The sequence below is a fragment of the Aspergillus sydowii genome (assembly GCF_001890705.1).
Source record: "Aspergillus sydowii CBS 593.65 unplaced genomic scaffold ASPSYscaffold_9, whole genome shotgun sequence".
NCBI lineage: Eukaryota > Fungi > Ascomycota > Eurotiomycetes > Eurotiales > Aspergillaceae > Aspergillus > Aspergillus sydowii.
This window is the reverse complement of record NW_024467867.1, coordinates 680097-705760: the sequence shown is the minus strand read 5'-3', so window position 1 is coordinate 705760 and position 25664 is coordinate 680097. Positions and strand designations below refer to the sequence as shown.

At 50.2% G+C, this 25664-nt stretch overlaps 10 protein-coding genes across 10 annotated transcripts; 5 read left to right on the top strand and 5 right to left on the bottom strand.

The window, feature by feature from the left end:
- Positions 1–111: 111 nt before the first annotated feature.
- ASPSYDRAFT_91813 (uncharacterized protein) lies at positions 112–946 on the bottom strand (the record flags this gene model as incomplete). Its single annotated transcript, XM_040852553.1, has 3 exons — positions 112–358; positions 414–842; positions 891–946. The coding sequence occupies 3 exons, from the start codon at positions 944–946 to the stop codon at positions 112–114; spliced, it is 732 nt and encodes a 243-aa protein (XP_040700359.1).
- A 164-nt stretch (positions 947–1110) lies between these two features.
- ASPSYDRAFT_91812 (uncharacterized protein) lies at positions 1111–3026 on the bottom strand (the record flags this gene model as incomplete). Its single annotated transcript, XM_040852552.1, has 5 exons — positions 1111–2096; positions 2144–2246; positions 2293–2624; positions 2672–2932; positions 2993–3026. 5 exons carry the CDS (start codon positions 3024–3026, stop codon positions 1111–1113), a joined length of 1716 nt encoding a protein of 571 aa, XP_040700358.1.
- Positions 3027–4897: 1871 nt separating this feature from the next.
- Positions 4898–6154, top strand: ASPSYDRAFT_1182101 (DUF3632 domain-containing protein; the record flags this gene model as incomplete). The annotated part of the gene is made up of 2 exons (XM_040840378.1): positions 4898–5279; positions 5382–6154. 2 exons carry the CDS (start codon positions 4898–4900, stop codon positions 5831–5833), a joined length of 834 nt encoding a protein of 277 aa, XP_040700357.1. The 3' UTR covers positions 5834–6154.
- A 33-nt stretch (positions 6155–6187) lies between these two features.
- Positions 6188–8231, top strand: ASPSYDRAFT_80387 (uncharacterized protein; the record flags this gene model as incomplete). The annotated part of the gene is made up of 10 exons (XM_040851038.1): positions 6188–6340; positions 6558–6646; positions 6721–6846; positions 6901–6975; positions 7030–7215; positions 7275–7527; positions 7580–7771; positions 7830–8030; positions 8076–8140; positions 8220–8231. Exons 1-10 carry the CDS (start codon positions 6322–6324, stop codon positions 8229–8231), a joined length of 1218 nt encoding a protein of 405 aa, XP_040700356.1. The 5' UTR covers positions 6188–6321.
- A 268-nt stretch (positions 8232–8499) lies between these two features.
- Positions 8500–10462, top strand: ASPSYDRAFT_47832 (MDR family MFS transporter). Its single transcript, XM_040847516.1, has 4 exons — positions 8500–8872; positions 8923–9082; positions 9127–9256; positions 9302–10462. The coding sequence occupies exons 1-4, from the start codon at positions 8591–8593 to the stop codon at positions 10344–10346; spliced, it is 1617 nt and encodes a 538-aa protein (XP_040700355.1). The 5' UTR covers positions 8500–8590; the 3' UTR covers positions 10347–10462.
- Positions 10463–11084: 622 nt separating this feature from the next.
- Positions 11085–13142, bottom strand: ASPSYDRAFT_182266 (CoA-acylating methylmalonate-semialdehyde dehydrogenase; the record flags this gene model as incomplete). Its single annotated transcript, XM_040843514.1, has 2 exons — positions 11085–11946; positions 11997–13142. The coding sequence occupies 2 exons, from the start codon at positions 13140–13142 to the stop codon at positions 11539–11541; spliced, it is 1554 nt and encodes a 517-aa protein (XP_040700354.1). The 3' UTR covers positions 11085–11538.
- A 257-nt stretch (positions 13143–13399) lies between these two features.
- ASPSYDRAFT_182263 (flavin monoamine oxidase family protein) lies at positions 13400–15205 on the bottom strand. Its single transcript, XM_040843513.1, has 3 exons — positions 14743–15205; positions 13903–14685; positions 13400–13845 (listed from the first exon to the last, which is right to left on the bottom strand). The coding sequence occupies exons 1-3, from the start codon at positions 15169–15171 to the stop codon at positions 13606–13608; spliced, it is 1452 nt and encodes a 483-aa protein (XP_040700353.1). The 5' UTR covers positions 15172–15205; the 3' UTR covers positions 13400–13605.
- Positions 15206–16616: 1411 nt separating this feature from the next.
- On the top strand, positions 16617–18761 carry ASPSYDRAFT_47829 (uncharacterized protein). The gene is made up of 5 exons (XM_040847515.1): positions 16617–17084; positions 17136–17149; positions 17206–17278; positions 17329–18019; positions 18087–18761. Exons 1-5 carry the CDS (start codon positions 16924–16926, stop codon positions 18519–18521), a joined length of 1374 nt encoding a protein of 457 aa, XP_040700352.1. The 5' UTR covers positions 16617–16923; the 3' UTR covers positions 18522–18761.
- Positions 18762–20549: 1788 nt separating this feature from the next.
- ASPSYDRAFT_33626 (uncharacterized protein) lies at positions 20550–22565 on the bottom strand (the record flags this gene model as incomplete). Its single annotated transcript, XM_040845121.1, has 6 exons — positions 20550–20984; positions 21009–21284; positions 21319–21815; positions 21898–22051; positions 22230–22278; positions 22333–22565. 6 exons carry the CDS (start codon positions 22563–22565, stop codon positions 20550–20552), a joined length of 1644 nt encoding a protein of 547 aa, XP_040700351.1.
- A 1058-nt stretch (positions 22566–23623) lies between these two features.
- On the top strand, positions 23624–24778 carry ASPSYDRAFT_156727 (uncharacterized protein; the record flags this gene model as incomplete). The annotated part of the gene is made up of 2 exons (XM_040842583.1): positions 23624–23954; positions 24036–24778. 2 exons carry the CDS (start codon positions 23624–23626, stop codon positions 24776–24778), a joined length of 1074 nt encoding a protein of 357 aa, XP_040700350.1.
- Between the last annotated feature and the right edge of the window lie 886 nt (positions 24779–25664).

Sequence of the window (25664 nt, the reverse complement as noted above, 5' to 3'; positions counted from 1 at the left end):
CTATATTAAACTGAAAACAACATGGTCGAGTCCCATTCTGAGAAGTGCAAGTGCTGCAACTGATGATACGACGACTGACAACTGACAATTGACGACTGAAGACAAAATTAACTAGGGCTGGCGGCGTGATCTCCAAAAGAACCGTCTTCTTCTTTGTAGTCTCGGCCCGGGTTTTTTCAATTTCAGCTTGAATGCAAGGGCCGTTGTTCTGTATTTCACTTTTTCCCAAGCGTATTTCCGGCCTTTAAGAGGCCTATCGAGCTTCGGGTCAGGCGTTGCAGCGCATTCACATGTAAGCCTCACCACGTTGATCGAGTGTATACTAATCATGAAGGACCCTTCCTGCTTTCCGTTCATGCTAGCCAGGCAGTCTGTTAGTGTACATGCTAGTCACGGAGACAAGAGCATCGCACCTTGGAAAAGCGAGTTCGATTTTCCTGATATTGCCCATTTCTAGCAATACAGCTGGATCTGCATCTTCGTGTCTTGGCGTGAAGCTACTGAACCGAATGACCTTGGTGACGGATGTTGTGAGCCCCTTGTTATTCTCATGTCGGAACTTGGCCTCCCAGGGAATTCCATTGTGGTCGTACAGCGCGATGGTGTATACTTTCCCGTCGGACTTGCCCAGCACGAATTCTATCGCGTCGTACTCGAGCAAGTCCCAATGATTGTCAGCGCCGTTTGTGGCGATACTTGCAAAAGGTCGGTCGTTGATGTTTTTGCGGTCGAGCCAGCCATGGAGTTCGGTCTCCTCGAGGTGGGTATGGTGAGTAAGGTCAATATAGGCAAGACTTTTGTTGTCACGGGCGATGTCTGATTGCCAGTTTCCGTCCCAAGGACTGCTTGATTCAGTAAGTGCCCAAGTCCAGCAAGGGAGGGCACGCTACCTGCCGCCGTCGAAGAGGACTCTGCGGTCCGCAGAGTGTTGGGTGCAGTCAGTCATGGCGGATGGAGTGGTTAAGAATGAGGAGATAAAGAAGATGCGTATTCAGTGGATCAAACTGGTAGGAGTGATCTAGTGATGTGGAAAGTGTTGTAAGATGCAGAGTTATGGATAGAAAGGAGGAAAAGAGTGGGGGGACGAAGTGCTCGAGTTGTTTACTTTATTTACAGCTTCGCTCTTTCCTTCTCGTCGCGCACCACCAGCCGCTTCTCGCCCTCGCGCTTGTTCTTCTCGCGGTCTCTCAGCACGCGTCGCAGGATCTTTCCACTGGCGCTCTTGGGCACTTCCTCCAGGAACTCGACCTCGACAACCCACTTGTGCCGCACTTTCTTCGCCTTGACGTACTCAATGAGCTCGCGGCCCACAGCCACCACGCCCTCACCGGTGCTCAACTGCCCTCGAGCTGCAGACTTCAACACGACATAGGCCTTTGGCTTCTCGCCTGCATAGTCATCCGGCACAGAGGTCACCCCGACATCCTCGACAGCCGGGTGGCCGAGCAGGAGATCTTCAATTTCTGCTGGAGACACCGCAATTCCTTTCACCTTAATCATCTCCTTGATTCTATCAGTGATGACAATGAATCCCTCTCGATCCATATACCCGACGTCCCCGGTATGCAGCCAGCCCTCCTCGTCAAATGTCTCTTTTGTGGCCTTTTCATTGTTTAGATAGCCCATGACGATCTGCGGGCCGCGTGCCAGAATCTCACCCTCTTCCTCGTAACCAACCTCTTTTCCGGTCTCGGTATGGATAACCTTTACTTCCGTGTTGGCAACAATCATCCCTCCGCGCTGGGCGTACTTGTATGATTGCTTCTCTGGTGGGTGTGCGGTAATGCAGCTGCATGACTCGGTCATGCCGTACCCCTGCTTGAATCCCGTCCAAGGGAAGCGGTCTTGCAATTTCTGTAGGATTTCGCCTGATATGGGGGCCGCACCGGATGAGAAGCGCTTTACATGCGAAAGGTCATACTTGGATACAATTGGGTCTTGCAGGAGACGGATGATAATTGGTGGCACGGAGAGGATCTCGCTAATTTGGTATTCGACAATGGTGCTGAGCATCGATTCCATCGTGAATGATGGGAGCATGTACACTGAGCTGTTGCGGATAACAGGGAGGTGCATCTGATGGACGAGCCCGGTGACTTCTCACTGTCAGTCGTTGGCACGACGAGGAGTATGTCAGACTTACTGTGGAAAAGTGGGAGTACGGCAAGTGACTTTTTGGTGTCGTCGTGGGTGAGCTGGATTATTTGCATGCATTGTGCAATAACATTATGATGAGCGATCATCACCTTTCAAGTATTAGGCCTGCCTGGTGAACCGTCTTTGATAACTTACAGCCTTTGGAAGCCCGGTTGTACCCGAACTAAAACTTAGGAAGCCACAGACGTCCTTGTTTGTCTTGCCCTCGGGAAGTTTGTACGGAACGGCCTGACCACCAGGGCCATATCGCTTGCCCTTCTGCACGAGTTGTTGTACGGAAACGTACTCTCCTTTCGAGCCCTCGAGAAGGAAGATGCGTTCCGGGGGAATGCCCGCATTCTTCGCAGCGGGAATTGCAACATCCATTGACGATGGAACAGTCATTAGAAACTTTGCATTGCCAGTCTTGAGGGCATAGGTCATCTCCTCAACGTTATATGCCGGAGACGCTCCAGATATCACACCACCTGTGAATGATCAGCATTACGATTCCGATTATCAAGGTCAAGCATACCAGCGCGGACAGTCGCAAGCATTGCAACCGGATACCATATCGTATTCGGGCTGAACAGCGCCACCGTATCGCCAGGCTTCAATCCATAATTTACAACCAAAGAAGTCGAGACGTAGGTCGTCAAATCCTTAAGGTTGTCGTACCGGATCTGCTCTTTTGTGATTGCATTTACAAACGAGCCGAGATCTTCAGGCTTGTTCGACCGCAGCGGCGAGTACTCCGAGTCGAAGAGCCACTCCCAGATGGGGATGTTGGTCGGGACTGGTGGTGTGCGTTAGCTCGTCATTCGAACAATAGCTGTTTAGGGATTGGGGAGAGTACTGTCGATGCGCGGTCTGTCGGAGGTGAAAACCATCTTTTCGAAGCAGTGTCTCAAACAGTGTCGATGTGAAGAATCCTGGGACAAATTGCATATTTAACCAGGAATGCGGGGAGGTGGGGAAGCTGGGTCGACCGAGGTTGCCGACCCCGCATTTACATCGGCTATAACAACCACGGTACATAGTACTATACAGCAACTTGCGCCTACGCAACGAATCGATAGATATCTTTGTTGGTTGTCCATGGAAGTGGAGGCCGGTTTGGGAGGCGTAATTTACGTCGCTTGTTAATTTGTGGAACCTTGTCTCTCTCCAACTGTCGGTATGCATCAAGTAGATGAGGGAGTGGATATTGACAGATAAGTACTTGGAGAATAGACTACACTCATATGTTGATGAATGACGTGACTTCTCCAATAAGGGAGAAAAGAAAGCGAGCAAAACAAACCGAAGAAAAAATAATTTGAAGGATAGCAAGAGCGCCTGATGAACCATGACAGCGTTTCCATGGTCTACAATATAGTTGTATAGACCTAGAGCCTGAGCGAAATACTATCGAAAAACAAGCGGATATCCAAGAAAAGGTCTTGGTCCAGCCCAGAAATGCGCCTACGAACGCCATTATTGGGTATCTGATGGACGCCTGCGGTATGCCGTTGGCACGTCTGAACTTTGACTACGAGGAGGCTGTGCCAGAGTAGGTCACAAAAAACCAGAAAAAGGAGGGAGAGACAGAAAAAGAAGAGACGAAATCATTCTGGATGAACCAACAAAGAAAAGCCGCTAGACAGGCAGTAGACAGGAAAGCCAGACAGACAATAAAGAGCCAAAACCGCTGAATTCTAACATACTGGCATATAAAAGGCAGCAAAGTTATCAGTTCCGGGACCCCAAGCCAAATAAAGACTCTCGAACCGACTGGTGCCGCCTTTGGAGACCGTCCTTGTTTGAAGTGGAAGTACTGGATCCACCAGGGTCTTGGGCGTATTCTGACAACTTTGCGCTCCTCCGCGCGGACGAAATTTTCCTTATCACCAACAGGGTGCACGAGGAACCCTTCGATGTCTTTGTTCCATGACGCAATGATGCGGAATGGGCCAACCTCGTCGCGACTAGTTGCACCGGGACGCTACCTGGGCCTGCCTTTACCGGTTTGATTACTATAATCAAAATGAGTAGCCACGTATGAGAAAAGCACAATGGGCTTGCCTTCACTATACGGGGTTCCATTAAGGGGGCATATCGATTTTATCTCCTCCAGGAAGCATTCTTCGGTGTCGTAATGTGCATGGGGCCGACGGCCGTTTCTTTTATGGTGGGTGGGAAAAGGCGCTAGATCGACCAAATATTGCGCAACATACCCTGGAAATTCGGCCTTTTCACTGGGGCTCTCTTCAGTGCTTGTCGTCCGCCGAGGTAGGAGGTAAACCTTTGGTTGAGAGCTGGTTAGTATATCTATCTTGAAGGTTGGAAGACATGGGTTGTACCTTATCCTCATAGGACTGAAAACAGCAATGATAGATCAGCCAATCCATAGTTTGATATATCGACTACTTGGTGTCTGATAGCTGTACGCAACTGGAACGCCGATTTCGGGCGTCCAGATAGCCATATAAATAGCGACATGAAGTTGGGATGGTTCATTGTATCCTGAACAAGTCAAAGACGGCGTAAACAAAGGCTACATCTATATTGAATTGCATGTGTCAGGTATAAAGCGCTGGAGAATACCAGGTAGCCGTGCCATGCGATTCTCCCTTTGTGAGTTAGGGTTACTAACCCTTTTCATTGTTACGCTCTTTAATTTATATAAACTGCATGTCTTACTCCAAAACAAAAATTGACTTTTACAACCTACTCATTCGTTTTTTACAGTTTTGTTATTTCTTTGTTTCCACTAGTGACTATGTCTGCACCTTTGAATTTACAACTTGAGAACCCTGACCTTGAGGTCATTGACAAATACGAGACCGTGAAGGCATTCCAGGTGCTTAAGCAATACCTGGAGTCTGAAGAGTTATCTGTAAAGGAAGCAGCCTCACAGCTCTACCAGATGATGCCAGATTTCAAGACCCAAATCGGGGCTGCAGAGGATGACCTAGGCATTGTTATAATGGACATCGCAGAACAAATCCCGTATTACCACACATTGCAGCTAAAGCTCGTTGACCTTATGAAAGAGCTTGCCGAGGGCGATCGGTTCAACAAAATAAGCGGTGACAAAGAGAAGTTTGCTCGTTACACAGCCATGGACGCATTCGACACAGAGTTGTGTGATCGATGCTTTCGTACGCCTCCTTCCCTCCTCCCTCCCTCCTTCTCTTTTGAGTTGCGGCTGCCTTTGAACATACAACATAACATTGCTAACTAACTACGCTTTGCCTTCACAGTAGCATGGGATAACGACCTCAAGGCATCCCGCGTGATAAATTCCTGCGCATTCTCTGCGCGTCTCGCCGGCGCTGGGGTCATCTCGCGGCCCACGACGTCGATAATACGGGCTTTGAGGTCTGCTTTAGAGACTCCTCTAAACAAACTCGGAGATCTAGAAACGGTCAGTGTGTTTACCAGCGCCTCTTCTGTGTGGATCCTAGCGGGCGCTGGATATTACGCATATCTGAATATCGTGCTTAACCCGCCTCCCGTTGATGCATTTCGGCAGCAGGTTTACCAACCACATGAGCTTTACGATGGCCCGATCTTTGGGATCCAGCGGTGGAATTTCTGGCAGCGGGCCCTGGCTGAGAGGGCTGAAGATGGCCGGATTAGTGAGGAGGCGAGGGTGTTAGCGCGCAAGGCGGCGGACTATATGGAAGCTCTTGCGCGTGATATTCAGTGGTAAAGTCGACTGGCTGTGTCTAGGTAGGTTTTTTGCTTTGGTCGTGGAGGGATATGTTGCTTTGTGGTACTATGTGATTTATGCTTGGTTTGTTAAGCACTCATGTTGTGCTGGTGTCTTGCTTTATAAACACTCTCTTTCAGTTATATACTCAGATAATATAGCAAACACTTGCTCCTCAGAGGTAATGCATTGGAAACATACTGTATATTGCTATCGTACTTGGTTGGCAGAGCAAACAATGGATGCATGTCTTTTGCTCTGACATGGGCCTAGACCTGCATCCCGCGGGAATATATACACTGAATGATCAATCATATACCACGGGATACGTAGATTCGAGTTAAGAGACCGTATCAAAAATCGGCCATTATCGTGCCGTTTCATTCTAGTAAGAACTTCAGAACATAATTCAAATCCAGAGACACAAGGCTAGTGAGGCGTCCGGAGAGGACCCCATTATAACGAAGAGAGAATAACGAAGGGTTTGCATGTCTGTCCATAATACATGCTGTACACTTGAAAAATATCAAAAAGTGACCGAACGGCCAATTAACAGGCAGCAGTGGCATGTGTTCTCCTAAAATTCCGTCCGGGACATTCCCGCCAACAGTCTATACATGTATATCACCGAGAGCTCTCCCCGCCCTCGGCACACGCGGGCCAAATCTTGCCGCAAAATTTAGACTCAAAGCTCTATAGGTCGTTAGAATGACCATGACCGAAGCTCGTCCGTTGGACATTATTGTCATCGGCGCTGGTATATCCGGGTTGACGGCGGCTGGGGCGCTCGGAAGACAGGGTCATCGGGTTGTGGTAGGTCATTTCTTGTTCTTGTTAATAAAATATTGATTATGATAGAGCGTTAATGTTGATATTCGTGTACACAGGTTCTGGAAAAGTCCAAGTTCAACAGGGAAACTGGGGCGGCCATTAATGCGCCCCCGAACTGTACGGCGCTGCTGGAGTGGCTGGACATTGACCTGCGCGACTTTGGGGGGACTTTGCTTGAAGAAGTATGACGTCTGGAATCAGTCCTGACCGCTAGATCGTCGGGTTGACTGTCTCAGGTTAACCGTCATGATCACCACGGAACGGTGATGTTCCATACAGACTTTGATGCTGTTCGGAAGTTGTGGCAGGCTGTATGCGGGCTCCGCCCCCCTTTCTAGTAGCTATATACTACTAACAGGACTTAGGAGTACTATCTAGTCCATAGATGTGACTTGCACGGCGCCTTAAAACAGCAAGCATTAAAGAGGGCAGAAATCCACACGGGGTGTGAGATCGTGGGCATAGATACCTCCACCAGCCGTCCATCAGTAACGCTGGACGACGGCCGCGTCTTCGCCGGCGATTTGTTAATCGGTGCAGATGGACTTCATGTATGGCCACTACCTATTTTTATCATTTCGGCGAGTGGCATATTACTGACAAAGACCAGTCGGTAATTCGCAAGAAAATCGCACCGAATGCCCCCGATCCCACTCCCGCAGACAAGTCCTGTTTCCGCTGGCTGCTACCGGCAGGCGAACTGCGCGACCTATCCATAACTGCCGATATAGTCCGACGAGGTGCACTGATGGAATGGGCTGCAGCGGGAAAAGCGCGACTTGTAATGTATCCCTGTTCGAACAACGAAGTATTGAACCTCGTCGCGTTTCTGCCGACGGCGCATGTCGGCAAAGTGGGGGAAGGTAGGTATATACGCCCTGTCAATTAAGCCAGATACTAATAAAAGGAAAACAGGCTGGGAGGCGGCTGGGAATAAGCAGATTCTTGTCAACGGATTCGCAGAGTTTTGTCCTGCGGTGCGTGACCTTGTTGGACGTGCTGGCGATGATCTCAAAATGTGGCAGTTGTATGATATGGAGGCGCTGCCGCACTATGTGGACGGAAGTGTAGCTTTGATTGGGGATGCGGCGCATCCATTTCAACCGTGTGCGTTGACCTCTCTTGCACGCTTGTTGAGGGCTTGAATTGATCAATGATTGTGTAGACCTGGGCCAGGGAGGGGCGATGGCGATTGAGGATGCCGTCTCGCTTGCGATCCTTTTGCCGATGGGAACAACAGTGAAGGACATTCCGCGCCGATTGGAGCTGTATGAGACTGCAAGGCGGCCACGGGTTGAGTTGACGTTGTACTACACAGCGCTGAATGCGAGGAACGAGGACGAGCAGTCCACCGACACTGAAACCGGTAAGTCCAGCGTCGCCGACGATAGAGTGCAAGCTGACAGCACAGCGGCAAAAATGGCGAGAATTATGGGGACTATTGGCTCACATAACGAGGTGGTCCATTCCACGGTGGTTCTGCAGGAGGCGCAGTCGGCCGTCGGAGCTGAGACGAGCGAGTTACCCGATTCGGACAAGGCTGAAGCCATCGTAGGGTAGCCATTAATAATGCATTTCCATCAATTTCCAGCTGATTAATGGGGTTAAGGGTCTTAAAGTTGTATTCTCCGTAATAACCCCTATCTCCACAACCTTCTGATTCGTAGAACCTGATGACCAACTAGGCGACTTAGGGCAAGGCGCGAATCCATCGCCGGATTGCGGCGAGGACAGCGCATCCTGAGGGCTCGTGTCCCGATAAGCTCAATTTGCTGTTCCAGTCGGCCTCGTTAAGTCCGTCCGCCGATTACAGCTGAAGAAAATGATTCATACGAGTAAATTGCCCATCTGTGGGGTCCAGCCCGTATAAAAAGCTAAACTGCCCTCAGCCGGACTGCCCTTCACCTACCCACCATTGATTTCACCATGTCGACTACGAGCAACATCGACAGCGAGAAGAATCCCAAGGAGGAGGTTGCTGCTGCTGAGCCAGAGTATCCAGCTTTGGCCAAAGTGGTTGTTATCATTCTAGGGCTTTACCTGTCTGTCTTCCTCGTCGCCCTGGACCAGACTATCATCTCGGTTGCCATTCCGGAGATCACGAACCAGTTCAAGAGTATTGAGGATATCGCGTGGTATGGAAGTGCCTATTTCCTGACGTCGACGGCTCTACAACCGTCCTATGGCCGTCTTTACAAGATCTTTAGTGTTCGACCCCTGCTCATGCTCGTGCTTTGGTACTGCGCTGACATCCTCAGGCCAAATGGGCGTTCCTTTTTGCTGTCTTCGTCTTTGAATTGGGATCTTTGATTTGTGCCGTTGCACCATCTAGCACTGTTCTTATTGTTGGACGTGCTGTTGCTGGTATTGGAGTTGCAGGCATCTTCTCTGGTGCCCTGGTCATCATTGCGCTGTGTGGTATGTCCCTCCTCCTCTCTGATATCTTCCTCTAAATATTATAGTCCCACTGGCCAAACGTCCGCTTGTATTTGGCATGTTCGGCATGGTTTGGGGCATTGCATCCATTGCTGGTCCTTTACTAGGCGGTGCATTTACAGACTCAGTGTCGTGGAGATGGTGCTTCTATATCAAGTACGTACGCCGACAGCATTGCATATCTCCCACTTACCCCTCTAGTCTTCCCATTGGAGGTGTATCCATGGCGATAATAGTCTTCATTCTCCAACTGCCCGAGCAGAAAGAATTCAAAGGTACCCCCCTCCTCGACCGTATCAAGCAGCTCGACTTCATCGGCGCTTCCCTCCTAATCCCCTGCATCATCTGCCTCCTCCTAGCCCTACAATGGGGAGGAAACAAATACCCCTGGAGCAGCTCACGCATAATCGGCCTCTTCATCGGCTTCGGCCTCCTCGCCATCCTCACGGTCATCTCCCAGCTCAAACTCGGCGACCGCGCAACCCTCCCACCGCGCATCATGAAGCAGCGCTCCGTCATCGCTTCCACAGCCTACGCCCTCCTCTTCGGCGGCTCCTTCTTCGTCCTCGTCTACTACCTCCCCATCTTCTTCCAGAGCGTCCGCGGCTCCTCAGCCATGACCTCGGGCATCCAGCTCCTCCCGCTCATGCTCGCCACTGTCGTCTCCTCCGTGCTATCAGGTATCCTGGTTACAGTCTTCGGCTACTACACCCCCTTCCTGATCGGCAGCACCGCGTTCGCCTCTATTGGCGCAGGCCTGGTAACGCTATACTCAATCGACATCCCCAACGCCAAATGGATCGGATACCAGATCCTGCTGGGCGCAGGCGTTGGCGCAGGGTTCCAGATCCCCCTGACGGCCGTGCAAACGATCCTCAGCCCCGAGGATATCCCGCAGGGCACAGCGGCGGTGATGTTCTTCCAGACACTGGGTGGGGCACTTTTTATTGCGGTTGCGCAGTCGCTCTTCCAGAATGGGCTGATCGATGGGGTGAGGATGTTTGCGCCGTCTGTTGATCCGGCGAGGATTGTTGAGGCCGGCGCGACGGAGATGAGACATGTGTTGTCGGATCTGGGGCAGCTGGATCAGCTCCGGAATGTCATTTTGGCGTTTTTGAATGGGTTAATAGATACGTATAGATTGAGTCTGGCGTTGTTTTGTGTTGCCTTTGTGGTAAGCTGTTGCTTTGAGTGGAAGAGTGTGAAGAAGGGGGGTGGGAATGTGGAGGCTGTGCCTGCTTTGTAGGTTTACTTTTTACATTATCGCTTGCTAAGAGGGTTAGAGATTATCCTGTCTGGGTGGTATATTTTTATAGTACGATAGATCTGTAATAGTTAATACAATCTCCTACTCCTGCAGTCTGTTTCAACCAATATACCCCTCCCAAGGTCTGTAGGCGAAATAACCATATAACACAACAGGAGACAATCAGTTTGTGCACTTGTAACTTACAACGGTGTGTGGCTTGTCAAGCTTCGTATAGCCAGCAGTCTCAGTGAACTCATAAAAAGGTTCTCTGTAATAGAAGTCGCCAAGGGAGAAAAGGCGGTTAGTTAACTGATACAATATCAGGCAGTGGATTCAGAGAGTTAAAAGAGGTCTTACTAGAAAAACCGGCATTCAATCGCGTCGCAATATGCCGCAATATTGACATCGGCAACTATTGTAAGTCTAAACAAATATGTGAGCGGAAGTGCAATTCATATAAGGTTGATGGAATGGATGGGATAGAAGGATATACCCGCCAAACTTCACCTGGCAACAATCCCCTCGGGCAATCTGTCCCTGGTTGAAGCCGCTGGGATTGAATACAACCTATATTTCACACTGTTAACATTGAGCAGGACACCATAGTAAACATTTGTCATGAAAGAGTCTCACATTTCCTATCTCGCATGCCTGTCCAACAACGACCGGTGTGAAGGCAGTGAGCAACAGAGACAAAGTACCAAAGGTAAGCTTCATATTGGGTGGCTGTCAGCTGCAGTATCTTGAAGATATTGACTCAATGTTTTGTAAAGTTGGACTGGATGGGAATTGGGGGCAGCTTAAGTACTGCGTCCATGGCCCTGAGATTCTTCTGTCCATGCCGGATTGCACCAGTGATACCTCGACCCTTTAGGTAGACGTTCCATGAGATAGATTTATTTGGTTTGCCGTGTGCTGATCCTACAGGGCGAACTTGAAGTGTGCGTGCCGGATATCGTCTATGCATCCAATTTTATATGTAGGGATACTTGTGCTACATGACCACATTCAGAATAGGTTGTGGATAGACTACTCTCTAGAGACCATTCCAGCTGGTTGAGCTAATCGTCTCTTTCGGCTGTACGTAATAACCACATATTGCTGCTACCAGCCTAAGTGCCAGCCCCTGCTCTCATGAGGTGTTACACAGCATGCCGTAACTCGACACAGCCAAAGAGACTCTTCCCGACTAAACCATGTAAGTCGGCTTCTGCAACCCCGTAGCATCTTCAGACCTCCACAGCGACGTAACCGTCTTCCACTGAGTGTAGAACCGCAGACCATCTTTACCGTAGAAATTAAGTAGCCCGGTCCCGCCCACACTACGCTTATTCCCAGTGAACGAGAACATCGGCAGCGGAACGGGGATCGGCACGTTGATGCCAACCTGACCGGCTTCAATCTTCTTCGTAAAGTGTGACGCCGCAGAGCCGGACTGAGTGAAGATCACAGCTCCATTGCCCCAATCGTTGGCGTTTATGACATCGATTGCACTGGTGAGAGTATCTGTTTCCATGCAAAGAAGCACAGGTCCGAATATTTCCTCTTTGTAGCACTTCATATCTGGGCGTACACCTGTGATGACCGTGGGGCCGACCTGGAGAATGGTTAATTTATACCTTAATGATACTTAAATAGTGATCTTACCCAATTTCCTCTCGGGAAGCCCTGCGCCTTGAAGTTCCGCCCATCCACCAACACCGTGGCACCCTCTTGTTCAGCACTATTGATCAGTTCAATGCAGCGGTCCCGACTCTGGGGAGTAATCAGGGGACCGAGATCCGAATGCTCATCAAAGCCACTGCCCGCTTTATACTGTTTTGCTTTCTCGACAAGATCCGGGATCCAGTCGCGGGCAGAACCCACAGTCATCAGCACACTGAGAGCCATACACCTCTGCCCCGCCGCCCCAAAGGCAGCGCCGGCAATTGCATTCAGCGCATGCTCTTTATTACTATCCGGTAAGATCGCAGCATGGTTTTTAGCGCCTAGATTAGCCTGCACGCGTTTCCCATTCGCCGTGCCACGGTTATAGATATACTCGCCAGCGCGATTCGAGCCGACAAATGAGATCGCCCGGATTTCAGGCGCATCGAGGATAAACTCGACGGCGGGCTTTGAGCCGTTGACGACATTCACCACTCCTGGAGGGAATCCGGCCTCTTTACACAGTTCCGCGAGGAGCATTGCTGCCCCCGGGGCGCGCTCTGTCGGCTTCAGGATCATGCAGTTCCCCGTGACAACGGCGATGGGGAGACTCCAGAGCGGGATCATTGCTGGGAAATTAAACGGGCAGATGGCTGCCGTGACGCCGAGCGGGAGACGGTAGGACCGGGTCTCCATGTCCTTTGCCACCTCTAGGACTTCCCCGGGGAGCTGGGTGGTGATACCGCAGGCGGTCTCGCAGACCTGCAAGCCGCGAAGGACATCGCCGCGTGCATCGGCCATTGTTTTCCCCTGTTCGGTCACGATTGAGATCGCCAGGGTGTCCATGTTCTCGCGGACCAGGTTTGTCAGTTTGAACATGAGCTGTTGTCGTTTCATGATGCTTGTGCTGCTCCATTCTGGGAAAGCTTGCTGGGATGAGAGCACGGCAGCCTTGAGCTCATCTGGGGTTGATTCTGGGACTCGGCAGACGATGGTGTTTGTGGCTGGGTCGTGGACCTCGATCCACTTGGATGTTTTGGACTGGACGAGTTCGTTGCCGATGAAGTTTTCGACATCGCGGATCACTTCGGGCAACTCGTGCGTGCCACTGTAGTTGAAAGTGTGGAATCTCGACTCGGGACTCATCTTAACGCCAAAGAAGCAGAATCAAGGGAGGTGCAGAAGGAGAGACTCGCAGACTGCGGGGTTGCAGGTGAAAGACGCCGGGTCGCGTGACTCAAACACTGCATAAACAACCAATCATTACTGAAATATACAGAAGCTGCTGTTTAATGTATTTGGAACTGTGTGCCATATATCGGGCCTTAGTGGGGATACATCTCCTAGGCTGGACTACGATTTAGCTTGATGGTTAGCGTAAAAGGACGGCCATCCCACTCTTGCATTCGGATTACTGGTTCATGCCCTAATAAATAACTGCACAACTCCTGCGCAAAGTTCTCCAGCTGAATAAACCTAAATTACCGCTCACTATGAGTTTTCGTGACATCGTGGAACCAGGAGAACGAATTGTCTGTTTCCAATTTTGCTCTGGCTATATAGTTACTGGGAAGACCTTTCTAGTAGCAGTGCCGCGAGTGACAGCCCATCAGATCTTGGATTCAATCTTCTGTGGACTAAGATCAAAGGAGACATCGTAGGCAGCCAGTGCACCTCGTTCAATCGCCCCATCAATAAAACCCCGCCAGCCGACTGCCCAGTCCGAGTTTGCGAAAAGGACGTTGCCAGCTCGCTGCTGAAGCGCCTCGAGGTGCTTGAAGCTGGAGTCAGGGGCGAACATACACCATGCACCTTCTGCAAAGGGATCCTTGCTCCAGTTATGCCATATCTAGGTGAATAGCGTTAGTCACTTTGGTACATAAATTCTACGTGTTTGAGAGCTCACCGTCTTCTTGACATCCATATCATGGAGATCTTTGCAATCATCAACAAAATCACGACCGTCCAGCTCGGGAGCACTGAAATCTTTGTTTGATCCAAATAAAACGAGATGGGTATTGTCCTCCGGAGTCAAGCCATCTCCAGATCCATGGCAGAGCCTGTTCACAGGCCAGGCTGCACCGGACCATGATCGGAGCGCAGGCCCAGCCACTTCAAGGTGGAACTTTGCGCCTTGGTTGATATTGGCGACTGCCATCTTGTTTGGACTGAGAGTCGGCTCGAATCTGACTTTGTGGAGGACGTTCAGCGGGACAGTGCAGATGACTCTTTTCGCAGACCAGTTGCCATTCACGACGACGCGGTTCTTCTGGTCTTGGACCGACGTGATGGTTGTGTTAAATGCATAGGTGAGGTTATTCGTCCGCATTGCCTCGTCGAAGAAGCACCTGGCGAAGCTGGACTGTCCGGCTGCGAACTTGAATTGATCTCCGGTCTCGTATACTCCGTCCATTGTGTATCCCCCTAGAGCCCACCACCGGAGAACGTCGAAGAAGCCAGCTTTGTCCATACTGGCTCCACAGATTGAAGACAGACTTGACATCAAGAGGGAGACCTCGTCGTTTGTCAGGTCTGCTTTGATCTGTTCGAGCCGCTGCGCAACTGACAAGGTCTCCCACTGTTTGGCCTCTGAGGAATAGTGTGGATCGTGTGGATAAGGCATCACTCGCCGACCCAGCCTTCCATCGACATCGCAAAGCATTCTGAACGCTTTTTCGGTCATGTTGTGCTAGACTTGGTTAGCCGGACCGAAATCAATCAACGAAGTACTTCGAAACAACAATACCGCTGTTTCAGGTTCCATTTTCCCAGCCTTGCCCTGGAACATTGTAGAATGGTAATTGTGCCCTGCGCTGCTTTCAGTATGGCTGGTAGAGAGCGTCGTCATGCGGTATCGAGACATCTCGCGGTACACATGGGGCTGATTCCAGTGAACCCAGGTACCGCCCATCTCATACAAGTGTCCGCCGACATCCACGGTATAAGTCCGCCCACCAATTCTGTCTCGCGCTTCGAGAAGGAGCACCTTGAATCCGGCTATACACAGATCTCTACAAGCTGTCAGGCCTGCGTATCCAGCGCCCACGACTATCACGTCGAACGTTGATTGTTTGTCGGTGACAGTTTGCGGAGGTGTGATGACACCAGCGCATTTGAGGCCGCGATGGAGAGTACCATTGTCGTTCTCGAGGTAGAAGCCGTCCTGGGTAGCCATATCAGTATAAGAGTGAGAATGGATTTCTTTTAAAGACTCGCAACTACAACTGATATGGATTGTCAAGTCGGGGATATATACTATCGCAGGAAGACCCCGCTTGATCTGGCTCTCATATAACATTCCTCTTTTGGTTTAGCTCCATTCAAATCTCCAACTTTATTTTTAGTCATCTATGTATAGGATTTCTTAACTAATAACCGTTAACCTATGCTAATATAGGCTTTTGTTCCTGTTTTTCTGCTTCTTACTGCTCGTCTCTTCTTAGGATTGATTTGTCATTAATTTCGAATTGCTCGCCGGGTCATACAGGCAGCTACCGCAAGGGAATTAGATGGCTTTTTCACGCACACAGGCACTAAACCCCATACTACAGTATTAGAGTTCTCTGCCTTCCTAAGAAGCTTCCTTATGATATTGGTGGCACTGCTGACAGTTTATACCCTCAATATCTGCGTGGTATTACTGCTGCCTAGTTGGTCAACTATAGGCTTGGTGGAATCCCCCTGACCGGCAGATTCGCCTCCAAGACAGATAACAAGGACCGGAATAATATGGGGTATACCGGTTGAGGAGAAGTGGCCATCAGTGGAGAGCTGACGTTGTCATGAATCCTTGAGATCACATACTAGCCCCCCTCTCCTGATAGGTGGCGACTTGGAAAGATATGTCTACTGGTTTATCTGGAGACTAGATTCGGGATGAGAAATAGCAGCGGCGCAGAGATATATACATATAATCGCAGTGATGCATTTTCTATTGTTTGACTGACTACTTTGCTGGTGAAACAACAAGGATATAGGCTCTGGCTACGACTTAGAAAACCACTCAATCCAAGTTGATCCTGCGGTTGAACTTCGGGTGTGGCCTATGCTCTCTGACACCCGGGAAATTATCTCGTCTAATGCGGCTTATTCCACGAGTATTTCAGCGGTTGGAATCGGCTTTATCGGGTAGCAATATGGGGACATGTAATACTACATATAGTTACAACCGTGATAATCAGGTTTGATTAAACTATGAAATGCCAGCAAATACATCCCGCAGTATACCTTAAATGGATAGAATGTTGGCTGATTAGGAGACATTGCATCATATTGCCACCCAGCAGTCTGTCGACGGGGCAGGAATATAGACAAGATACCCCAGAAAGCCCCGGACCGCTCGGCATATGGTATATACGCGAAATGCGCAGTGTCCCGGCACGGCTGGATGAGGGGCCCCGGGGGGTGTCAGCCGGGCCGGCGCAACCTGTACCGGCCCGGGAACGGTAGCCTGGGGTTGGCTGTTCGCGTGCAGAACAAGCCCGCTAAGCCTTTTTCGGTGAAGATTGTGGGGTTTTGCGCCAATTTTCGAACGCCCGATCTTAGTAAGCAGGGTTGCCGCAGGCGCAAGAGTTTGATGTATACAGCCCTCTCGTGGTGCTCTGTAGAGGTATCGCAGCGCATGTTTTGCACGGTTTTTTTCTGCAAGAGTTAGGGCACACTGGAGAAGAACGATAAGAAAGGGCCTTTTACTGCACTGGGAGAGCCGGTGTGAGTAGCTTATCTGGCGCTATCACAGCGTAGTGATGGGTTTAGGTAATTTTCTCCATTTTTCTCCATCGCCACGCGCCGAGCAGAAAAAAAATATGGGTCACCAAGGCCTCGTCTCCGGTCAACCTCCACGTCGCGCGACTTCCAGCACCTTTTTCTCTCGTCTATCCCAGCTTCGAGGCCTGTCAGATTCAACTCCTCTCGACAATTGGCCATCATGAGCGTCCCCGAAGCCCCCCAGCCTGTCCCGCGGGACATTGAGGTCTACAATGACACGACAGACACTGAGAAGCAGTTCCAGAAAGGTCCTGCTCCTGAAGATGATCCGTTTGGGAATGAAGAGACCGGCGAGGTCAAGTATCGAGTGATGAAGTGGTGGTAAGTCTGGACTGGGATCTTGCAAGTTGAACCGTCTAACGATGTCTACAGGCAAGCTGGAACGCGTATGAACTGAACCCATTGTCTGCTCTACGGGAGAAGGTTACCTAACAGTCTGCAGTAATGGTCGCTGAAAACATCTCGCTTGGTATCCTGTCTCTTCCATCCGCTGTTGCAGTCCTTGGAATTGTCCCGTAAGTCACTCCATGTGTGTCTCACTGAGGACTGTGGCTGATATCGACAGAGCCTTCCTTATTCTCCTCGGTCTTTCCGGTATCTCATGGTACACCGGCTATATCATGGGCCAGTTCAAGCTGCGCTTCCCCCAGGTGCACAGCATGGGTGATGCTGGCGAGCTTCTTATGGGCCCGTTTGGCCGCGAGCTGTTCTACTTTGGCCAGATCCTGTTCATCATCTTCTTGATGGCCAGTCACATCCTGACTTTCTCCGTGCTTTTCAACACCATCACAAACCACGGAACCTGCACGATCGTCTTCGGCGTAGTCGGTCTGGTCGTTTGCTGTATTTGCGCGCTTCCGCGCAAATCCGGAAAGGTGTTCTACATGTCCATCGCTTCTGCCATCAGTATCCTGGTCGCTACCCTCGTTACCATGATCTCCATTGGAGTTGAGGCCCCGGACAATGTCCAAAACGACATTACCACCTCTCCCTCCTTTGCGGACGCCTTCCTGGCTGTTACCAACATCGTCTTTGCTTACATCGCCCACGTGTCCTTCTTCGGCATCATGTCTGAAATGGAGGATGTGCGCGAATTCCCAAAGGCCCTGGCTATGCTTCAGGTTGTCGATACCATCATGTACATTGTCACGGCTATGGTGATCTACTGCTATGCAGGGCCTGACGTGGAGTCTCCGGCTCTGTCATCGGCTGGTCCGCTGATGAAAAAGGTCGCTTACGGCCTCGCCATTCCAACGGTATGTTATCATAATCCATACTTTCTTTTTCTTTCCCTTGATTTCCTCAGCTTCTAATGGTTATTAGGTCGTTGTTGCCGGTGTAGTCTTCGGCCACGTCGCCTGCAAGTACATCTACGTCCGGATCTTCCGCGGCGAGCGCTCGCACCACATGCACCAAAACAGCTTTCTCGCACTGGGCACCTGGGTTGCAATCGGTCTAACGACCTGGACCATCGCGTGGATCATCGCCGAGTCGATCCCTGTCTTCAACGACCTGCTCAGTCTGATCAGCGCCCTCTTCGGCAGCTGGTTCAGCTACGGACTCCCCGCCATCTTCTGGATCGTCATGAACAAGGGCCAGTGGTTTGCCAACTGGAAGAAGATGGTCCTGTTCATTGTCAACCTGATTATCCTGGGCATCGCCTGTGCTATTTGTGGTTTGGGTTTGTATGTCTCGGGCAAGTCGATCAATGAGAGCTCGTCTACTTCTACCTGGACTTGTGCCAACAATGCCACTTAGAAGAGAAGAGGTGGGTACTGGATACTCACTTCTGAAGGAAATGGACTCTTTGCTACGGCTGAGATGATTGTTTTGTATGGTTGTATTGTTATTATTTATACGCTGGGATACAGGGACTTTTTTTTTTCATAGATAGCTAGAAATGACCGGGCGAGCTTGGTCGTTGTATATAGAATCTTGCACTTTTACATAGAAGCTTCGCATATTTGCATAGCTAAGCATATGTGATTATCATATTACGTATTTTATTCCAATATTCGGTATCTAGATGATTCTGTATCCGTGGTAATCGTGGAACTGTGGAAAGAGGGATTAGACGAATTATCTCCACTAGTTTGCCAAGCGGGTCATGCCATGACCGGTTCATGTTACGCACTAATATATATAAAAACACTTACAATGCTCGAAACCTTGCCGATCAACCCCGCCTTATAGTTCTATGTACAAATGTTTTTATTGTTGGCATATAATGAAATAGAAAGACGGCCTAATACCGCCAGTGGTTTTATATGGTTGAATGGTATTTCGATAGATATAATGGCAGTGACGAACTGATAAGACCACTGCCCTCCAATTTTCCCGCACACGAAACAACATTCCCATGTATAACTGCCTAGCAATGTCCGCTGACGTATATCCATCACGATCCCGGATTTCAGGATCAGCCCCAGCCTCGAGCAGCCGTTCTAGCAACTGTCCATATCCCTGCCAGACTGCCAATGCGGCGCCGTCCTACCCCCAATACCTAGGGCATTAAGGTTATTTCCCAGCCATTGCCAGTGGTATATTATGGACAACGGCATATAAAGGACAGATGATGAGAATTCATTGTTAGGGGTCAAGAGCTATACTTGCTTATATGCTGTTCTCCAAATTGGAGAAGGCAAAGGAGAAGGCAAGCCCTAGACCTCACCACGCCCGTCCTGCTTTTCGCCCCAGCAGTAGAAGATGCCAAGCTACTAAACTGCTGCTAAACACTTCAAGCCAGCCGATGTGACCCAACAATTTCTGCCAATTCTCACCCAATAAGATCCCATACTAACTGTGCTGTCGTTATCCCCCCCCCGCGTCGTTCGAGGCCTAGTGGAGTTATGGCTTACCCCTGAGCAAATCGCTTTTCTCATAAATCGCACATCTCTTCCTCTTTCTCGTCGTCCCTGTTGATCCTCAGCCCTATCTTCATCGTCAATCTCGCCATGAAGATCACGACCGCCCTCCTCCCAGCCCTATCCGGCCTGGCCGTCGCCCAGAGCACAGTCTCACTGCTCCTCTTCGGTGTCGACCGCGACCAGCACCACGACGCCTCCCTCGTGACCAGCGACGCGACCGCAACAACCTACAGCCTCACCTGCCCGACAAGCGTCACGAGCTACGACTGCGACGTCTTCAGGGGTATCACGGCCGTCGCTGATTCCGAGGATGGCTCTTATACCTGGTGGGGGAATGCCAAGAATGGATAGTACGTTCCTATTCTCTCTCTCTCTTTCTCTCTCGCTTTTGTCCTTTGTGGGTGACTTCTTCCAATGCTAACAAAATATCGCATAACAGCGCAACATGGGCCTGTGGCCCCTCCGGCACAGAAGAGGGCGTGTGCAGGAAAACCTCAGACGGAACTGATGTCGGGCTTACCGTCTACTTCACGAATTATCTTTCTATTACCCTGACGGATGGGAGTGCGACGGCTACTGCGTCTAGTGGTCAGAGTCAGGGTACCTCCACATCTTCCAGTGCGTCTGAGGGGGCTTCTGGGAGTGAGAGTGAGGCCACACCTACACCTACGCCTACGCCTACCAGTGGAAGTGAGGAGGAGACTCCGACTGGGGGTGTCCCGAGGGCTACGGGGCCGGCGGGCTTGATTCTTGGAGGTGCGGCTGTCGCGTTGATGGGGGCTGTCTTGTGAGAAACCACTACATATGTGCCGATATGGAAGTGTACATTAGGGCTACGACTTTGTGAAGAATAAACAGGAATAAACACAACGAACGCGCCCTTGTAACTGTTTAAAGTTCTACCTTCCTATAATCCATCCTATAAGCCCTCCTTCTCCAGAAGGGTTTTGAATCCCCGACATAGTATATCCATCATCTCATTCTTCACATTATCTTCGACGAACATTTCCGCTAATTCCGTAACGTCCGGCGACTCTCCTTGTCCCGCAGCCTTCCATATTTCAGCTACAACTTTGCGCAAGATATGATTCCTGCAAGCGGGATCATTCGCCGCAATAAACAAGTTTTCGGTAATAACAGACATCCGGCAAAGGCTCGTACCGCATTCTGACGATCCCTCCTTTCTCCCCGTGCAGTACTTCGCCATGAAGCCCTCATAGATCCGGCGGTACGAGGCGAGCGTCTCCGGTGAATCCGCCCAGACGCCTTCTGGCTCATGGCCGTCGTGTTCCATAGACTCCGTGTACCCGTACATCGCCGGATCCCAGTCTCGTGTAAGCCACCCGGGGTATCGCTAGTTGCCCAGGGTTCGAGGCACAGCGGCGACTCCATCCCAGTCGATGATACCCTTTAACTCGCCCTCGGCGGAGACGAGGAAATTCTGAATGTCAAAATCTGGATGTGCGAGGACGAAGGGGTGGTCGATACCACTGGATTCAGGGATCCAGGTGATCAGTTGGCGCAGGAGGAGCGCGAGTCTCCTGGAAATAGGGTTTTGCTCAGGATGATTATCAAGCATGAAAGTGTAGTATGCTTTAGGGTCGCTGAAGACCGGCTGTTCAACGTAGATGGGGTCGTCTGATGGGTCTCTATGCTTGAACCATCGGTCGCATCGCTCTATTGCCAACCTGCCGGGTCGGCCCAGTATCAGATAACGGCTGGCCGTCATCGTCAAAGATCAGTTGGCCGCCAGCCCGGAACGAAAACTGGCTTAGCTGGGCCATTGCCGATGCGATACCATCAAGAGCCCGTGTACGACGGCGTGAAATCGTGGCCTCAGTGCTCGCGGTGGCCAGCCGGTGTCCAAACCAAACGTCGTACAGTGAGACCCCGTCGATGAATGTCATTACGATGTAAGGACAGCGAAGGGGATTTTCAATCTGCGAGGAGAAGTCCAGAACATCAGGGAGCGGTATTGAAGTTTGGCGCTTTAAGAGTCGCATTGTATTTGCCTCGCAGGCCAGGGCCGAAGCAGACAATTCATCCCATCTGGCTGCGGTGCCGTTGATCGGGATCTTCACCAGCCAGCGATGATCATCCAGCGACCTCATACAGACGGGCATTATCTCACGGAATGCCGGCAGAAACCATTCCATCAGACGCATGACCAGTTCCAGGCGTGATCCTGGGAGTTTGTTACCATTATTCAAGGGGAACGGTTATTGGCAACACGCACAGATTAGCGACCTTATCAGCCTGCAACTGACTTTTCGGTTTATCACTGGGATGTCGACAGGTGAAGTTGGACGCTTGACAGTTTGCATACGGCGTAGTGCGGTCACAGCGGATCCTTGACGCTGTCAGGCTTAGGGCTGAAACTCCATGGGGTCTTTTGACCTCGCGCGATTTGCATCCTTCGCACTATGAGCGTGTTAGACATTAAGCATAGGAAGCTCGGCCTGGCGTCTTACCGCGCGACGCACCGACGTGAGCCTATTCCGTCTCGCCTGGATTGTTTCTCTGGTGTCTACTGCTGACATGGTGGGTGGTTATCGAGATGGAATTGCAAGACGGCTGTGGTGAAATGCTGCACTCTTACCTTGGTGGATGTTTCCTCGGGTACCCAACTGATGAAGACAGTGGTAGCCCTAGAGATGATCAGCAAACATATTCTAATAAGACACCTGGAATGGATAAGGCACCTCCGGCCGTCGTCGTTCAGGTCATATCCCACGTCGTATACTGCATAACGGGGTACACGTTGTGCATGGTCAACAGATGAAGTGAGCTTTTGGAGGAATTCCTCGTAGCTCTTCTCGGTAGACTTTCCCTTTACGACAAACGATCGATTGTCGTCGGAGATTTTGTAAATCACAGACGTGAGTTTGTTGGCTCCTTTTTTTTGTATAAAAGCTCCTTGAACGCGGTGATACATTCAGTTGGCACCTCAACACTACGCTTTGCGATTAGCATGGACTCTTCAGCACGGTGATTTTGTTAATGGTAGCATACCCGGACGGGATTTAACTTCGAGAGAAATAGTAATTAGCAGATTTATTGCTCCAAATGGTAGGTAGTATACTGACCGACATGTTGGGACAAAAGGTGTTTGACACAAGGACAGAAATTCTAACCTGGTAAAAGAAAATGTCCGAGAGTTACTTAAATGCAGAAATATTTCTCCAGGCAGCAGACAATAGATTAATGAGCTTCAATCGAATGCAGAATCTCTCGGCTACACGGGCCCGTGGGACCGATCTTCCGGTTACGCATTACATGACTTGGAGCTCTATATCTGGAAGGCTCGTAAATGATGGGGCATGCATTATAACGCTTAAAGGTAATAAGGCAGTGTTGGTAAGAAGAGGATAAGATATTTATAACCTAGGAGGAAGCTGGGTATTATACTCTCTTGCAAGGGAAGGAGTAGGATAGTAAGGAAGTAAGCATGATAATCTTTCGGGTTCTTTGCTGAGTTGAGCGTACTTCCGACGCGGCTGGGTTATGGCTCTATGCAGGTGTATTACAGTGGGCCTGCCATGGTCTTCTTGATTGGCCTTTGCATGACCTGCTGAACCAGGCTTGCTTTCTATTGGAGGCCATGTTCTTGTGAGGATATTCCTCACATCAATGCAATCTAGCTTCAACGTCTCGGAATCCTCGTCTTCCCGGTACACACAGCAAATGCTCTCTCCACATGACGCCAAGTGCTTCTCCACAAACACAACTCCCAAGACGCTCTATTTAAACGGCTCCCTGCGTAAGCGCTTTGCGTTAGCGTATGAGACTGACGTGTAGATACAGTAGGACAGGTTTAGATAGGAAGATCATTGCTCGGCATGACGCGTCTGCAGATATTGTATATCATCGATATCAGTGAGAGGAGAGATAAATAAACCAGTGCCGTGCTATGTAGACAATTCCAAACAAGTTCCCTCTGTCCTCATTATACAGCCCAGTACCCAATTGACATATATAACCATGGGATCTATCATGCGTGCCGTCGCCCTGGCTGGCGCGTTCAATATCACCGTCATCGACGTGCCCAGGCCAACCATCATAAACGCAACCGACGCTGTTGTGCGCATTGCAGCGGCCGCTATATGCGGTAGCGACCTACACATATACCACGAGAACTCAGCCTCGCCTGCCAACCCTCAACAGATCGGCCACGAGGCCATTGGCTATATAGAGGAAGTCGGCGACTCTGTCGAGACGCTGAATGCAGGCGATTGGGTCGTCGTTCCATTCGCGTTTGACGATGGCCACTACCAATACGGACCCTCGACTGATGCGCCGACGGCGTCTTCTATAGGCATGCAAGGTGTGTTAGCTTTCTTCTAATCTGGAATAATCATTATGTACTGCCATGCATGTATACTGATATATTCCCTCCGCTCTGCAGCCGAGTACGCGCGCATTCCATACGCGGACGACTCCCTTATGCCCGTACCCATCAACAGCAGCACAAACGCTTCCACTATCCACGACTACCTCTTCATGTCCGATATCCTCGCTACAGGCTGGACAGCGCTCGACTTTGCCGGGCAGGGTCCCGGCGATACGGTTGCAGTATTCGGCGCCGGACCCGTAGGGCAAATGGCGATTCTCTCTGCCGGGTTACGCGGTGCATCCAAGATCTACGTTGTAGACCAGGTGCAAGACCGCCTGGATCTAGCCGCCTCGCACGGCGCGATCCCAGTGAATTTTGCGCAGGAGGACGCCGTGGAAGCGCTGCGCCGCTTTGAACCAGATGGCATTACGCGCGTTGTTGACTGTGTCGGGTACGAGGCTGAAGATGCGCAGGGGAATGTAAATAGCAGTATTGTGCTGCATCAGGCTGGGCAGGTCGTGGCGCCGCAGGGGGGTATTGGTGTCGTGGGAGTCTATGGGAGTGGGAACCAGGCGCAGACGATTGATATCAAGCCGCTTTTCATGAACAATTTCTCCGTGCGTGGAGGTGTTTCCTCGCCTCTGGACGTCGGCACTGAGATGCTCAACCTTATTGTCAGTGGTAAGGTGCATCCGGGCTCTATTGTGAGCGCTGTTATTGGAATCGAGGATGCGCCTGAGTACTACGCGCGGTTCGACCGTCGTGAGGAGACTAAAGTCGTTATTGAGTTTCCTTTAGGTGGGTCTCAGACCTGAGTACTTCAAATTTGTTGGAATGGAATCACAAAGTAGCTCATTAGATAGTATCCTCTTTTATGACTGTAATACTAGTACATATCCTCACCCCAGGCTCTGTGCTAGCAGGTTACTACACTAAGGGATCTATTAGCTTAGGGAGTATAAGTGTATATTCATCACCACGCAAGAGGATGTTACTTACAATGCCAATGACAATGAAGCGAGGAAATAGGTTTGTTATATTCATTGGATAATGGGCAACGCTGATGCAAGCAGCTTACCAACCCTTGCCGGAGATAATTCGTCACATCAGTCAAATCCCCGGCCCTGGTAATAAGCACTGCATTATAGCTACATAGTACAAACTAACCATCCACGACAGCAGTGGCCCATGTGACAAATCCAGGTTGCCTGTAGCCTTTTGTTGGTCAAGGCTAAGGTATCAATAAATGGGAACCCGCAGGAAAGATGGTTGCCAACTGCAGGAGTCAAGATCAAGACCAAGACCCTCGGGCCGCTAATGCAGCCTGATGACCAGCGGGGAATAGGAATGTGATGACGATACAGTACCGCCCCGGGTTTAACGGATCTACTACCATTGCAGACAAATGCAGTCCTAGGTGTCGTCAATCCCGGACACCTCGGTGCCTCATAGCCTCAGTCCGAACGATGGTATGAATTCGGCGAGGAAGAAAGCCCATCTGTTGTTTATTACGATGGGCACCTTGGCTAGTTTATAATTAAAATAGGTTATAATATATATATAGAGCTTGGACTAAGTAGGTTATATTTAGCTCGGACTGCTCAACTTACTCTCCCAGTACTATTCTATAAACTGCCACCAACTTTCCGCATATAGAGGTAATAGTATAAAATAAATAAATATATTAATAAATAAAAAACA

Bases quoted from the DNA above. Each gene is read 5' to 3' on its own strand.
- ASPSYDRAFT_47832 (XM_040847516.1), top strand. From the start codon at position 8,591: ATGTCGACTACGAGCAACATCGACAGCGAGAAGAATCCCAAGGAGGAG. The intron at 8,873-8,922 runs GTTCGACCCCTG...TGACATCCTCAG, and splicing joins GTCTTTACAAGATCTTTAGT to GCCAAATGGGCGTTCCTTTT. The intron at 9,257-9,301 runs GTACGTACGCCG...TTACCCCTCTAG, and splicing joins AGATGGTGCTTCTATATCAA to TCTTCCCATTGGAGGTGTAT.
- ASPSYDRAFT_182263 (XM_040843513.1), bottom strand. From the start codon at position 15,171: ATGGCTACCCAGGACGGCTTCTACCTCGAGAACGACAATGGTACTCTC. The intron at 14,686-14,742 runs GTATTGTTGTTT...AACCAAGTCTAG, and splicing joins AAATGGAACCTGAAACAGCG to CACAACATGACCGAAAAAGC. The intron at 13,846-13,902 runs GTGAGCTCTCAA...CTATTCACCTAG, and splicing joins ATATGGATGTCAAGAAGACG to ATATGGCATAACTGGAGCAA.
- ASPSYDRAFT_47829 (XM_040847515.1), top strand. From the start codon at position 16,924: ATGAGCGTCCCCGAAGCCCCCCAGCCTGTCCCGCGGGACATTGAGGTC. The intron at 17,279-17,328 runs GTAAGTCACTCC...TGATATCGACAG, and splicing joins GCAGTCCTTGGAATTGTCCC to AGCCTTCCTTATTCTCCTCG. The intron at 18,020-18,086 runs GTATGTTATCAT...AATGGTTATTAG, and splicing joins ACGGCCTCGCCATTCCAACG to GTCGTTGTTGCCGGTGTAGT.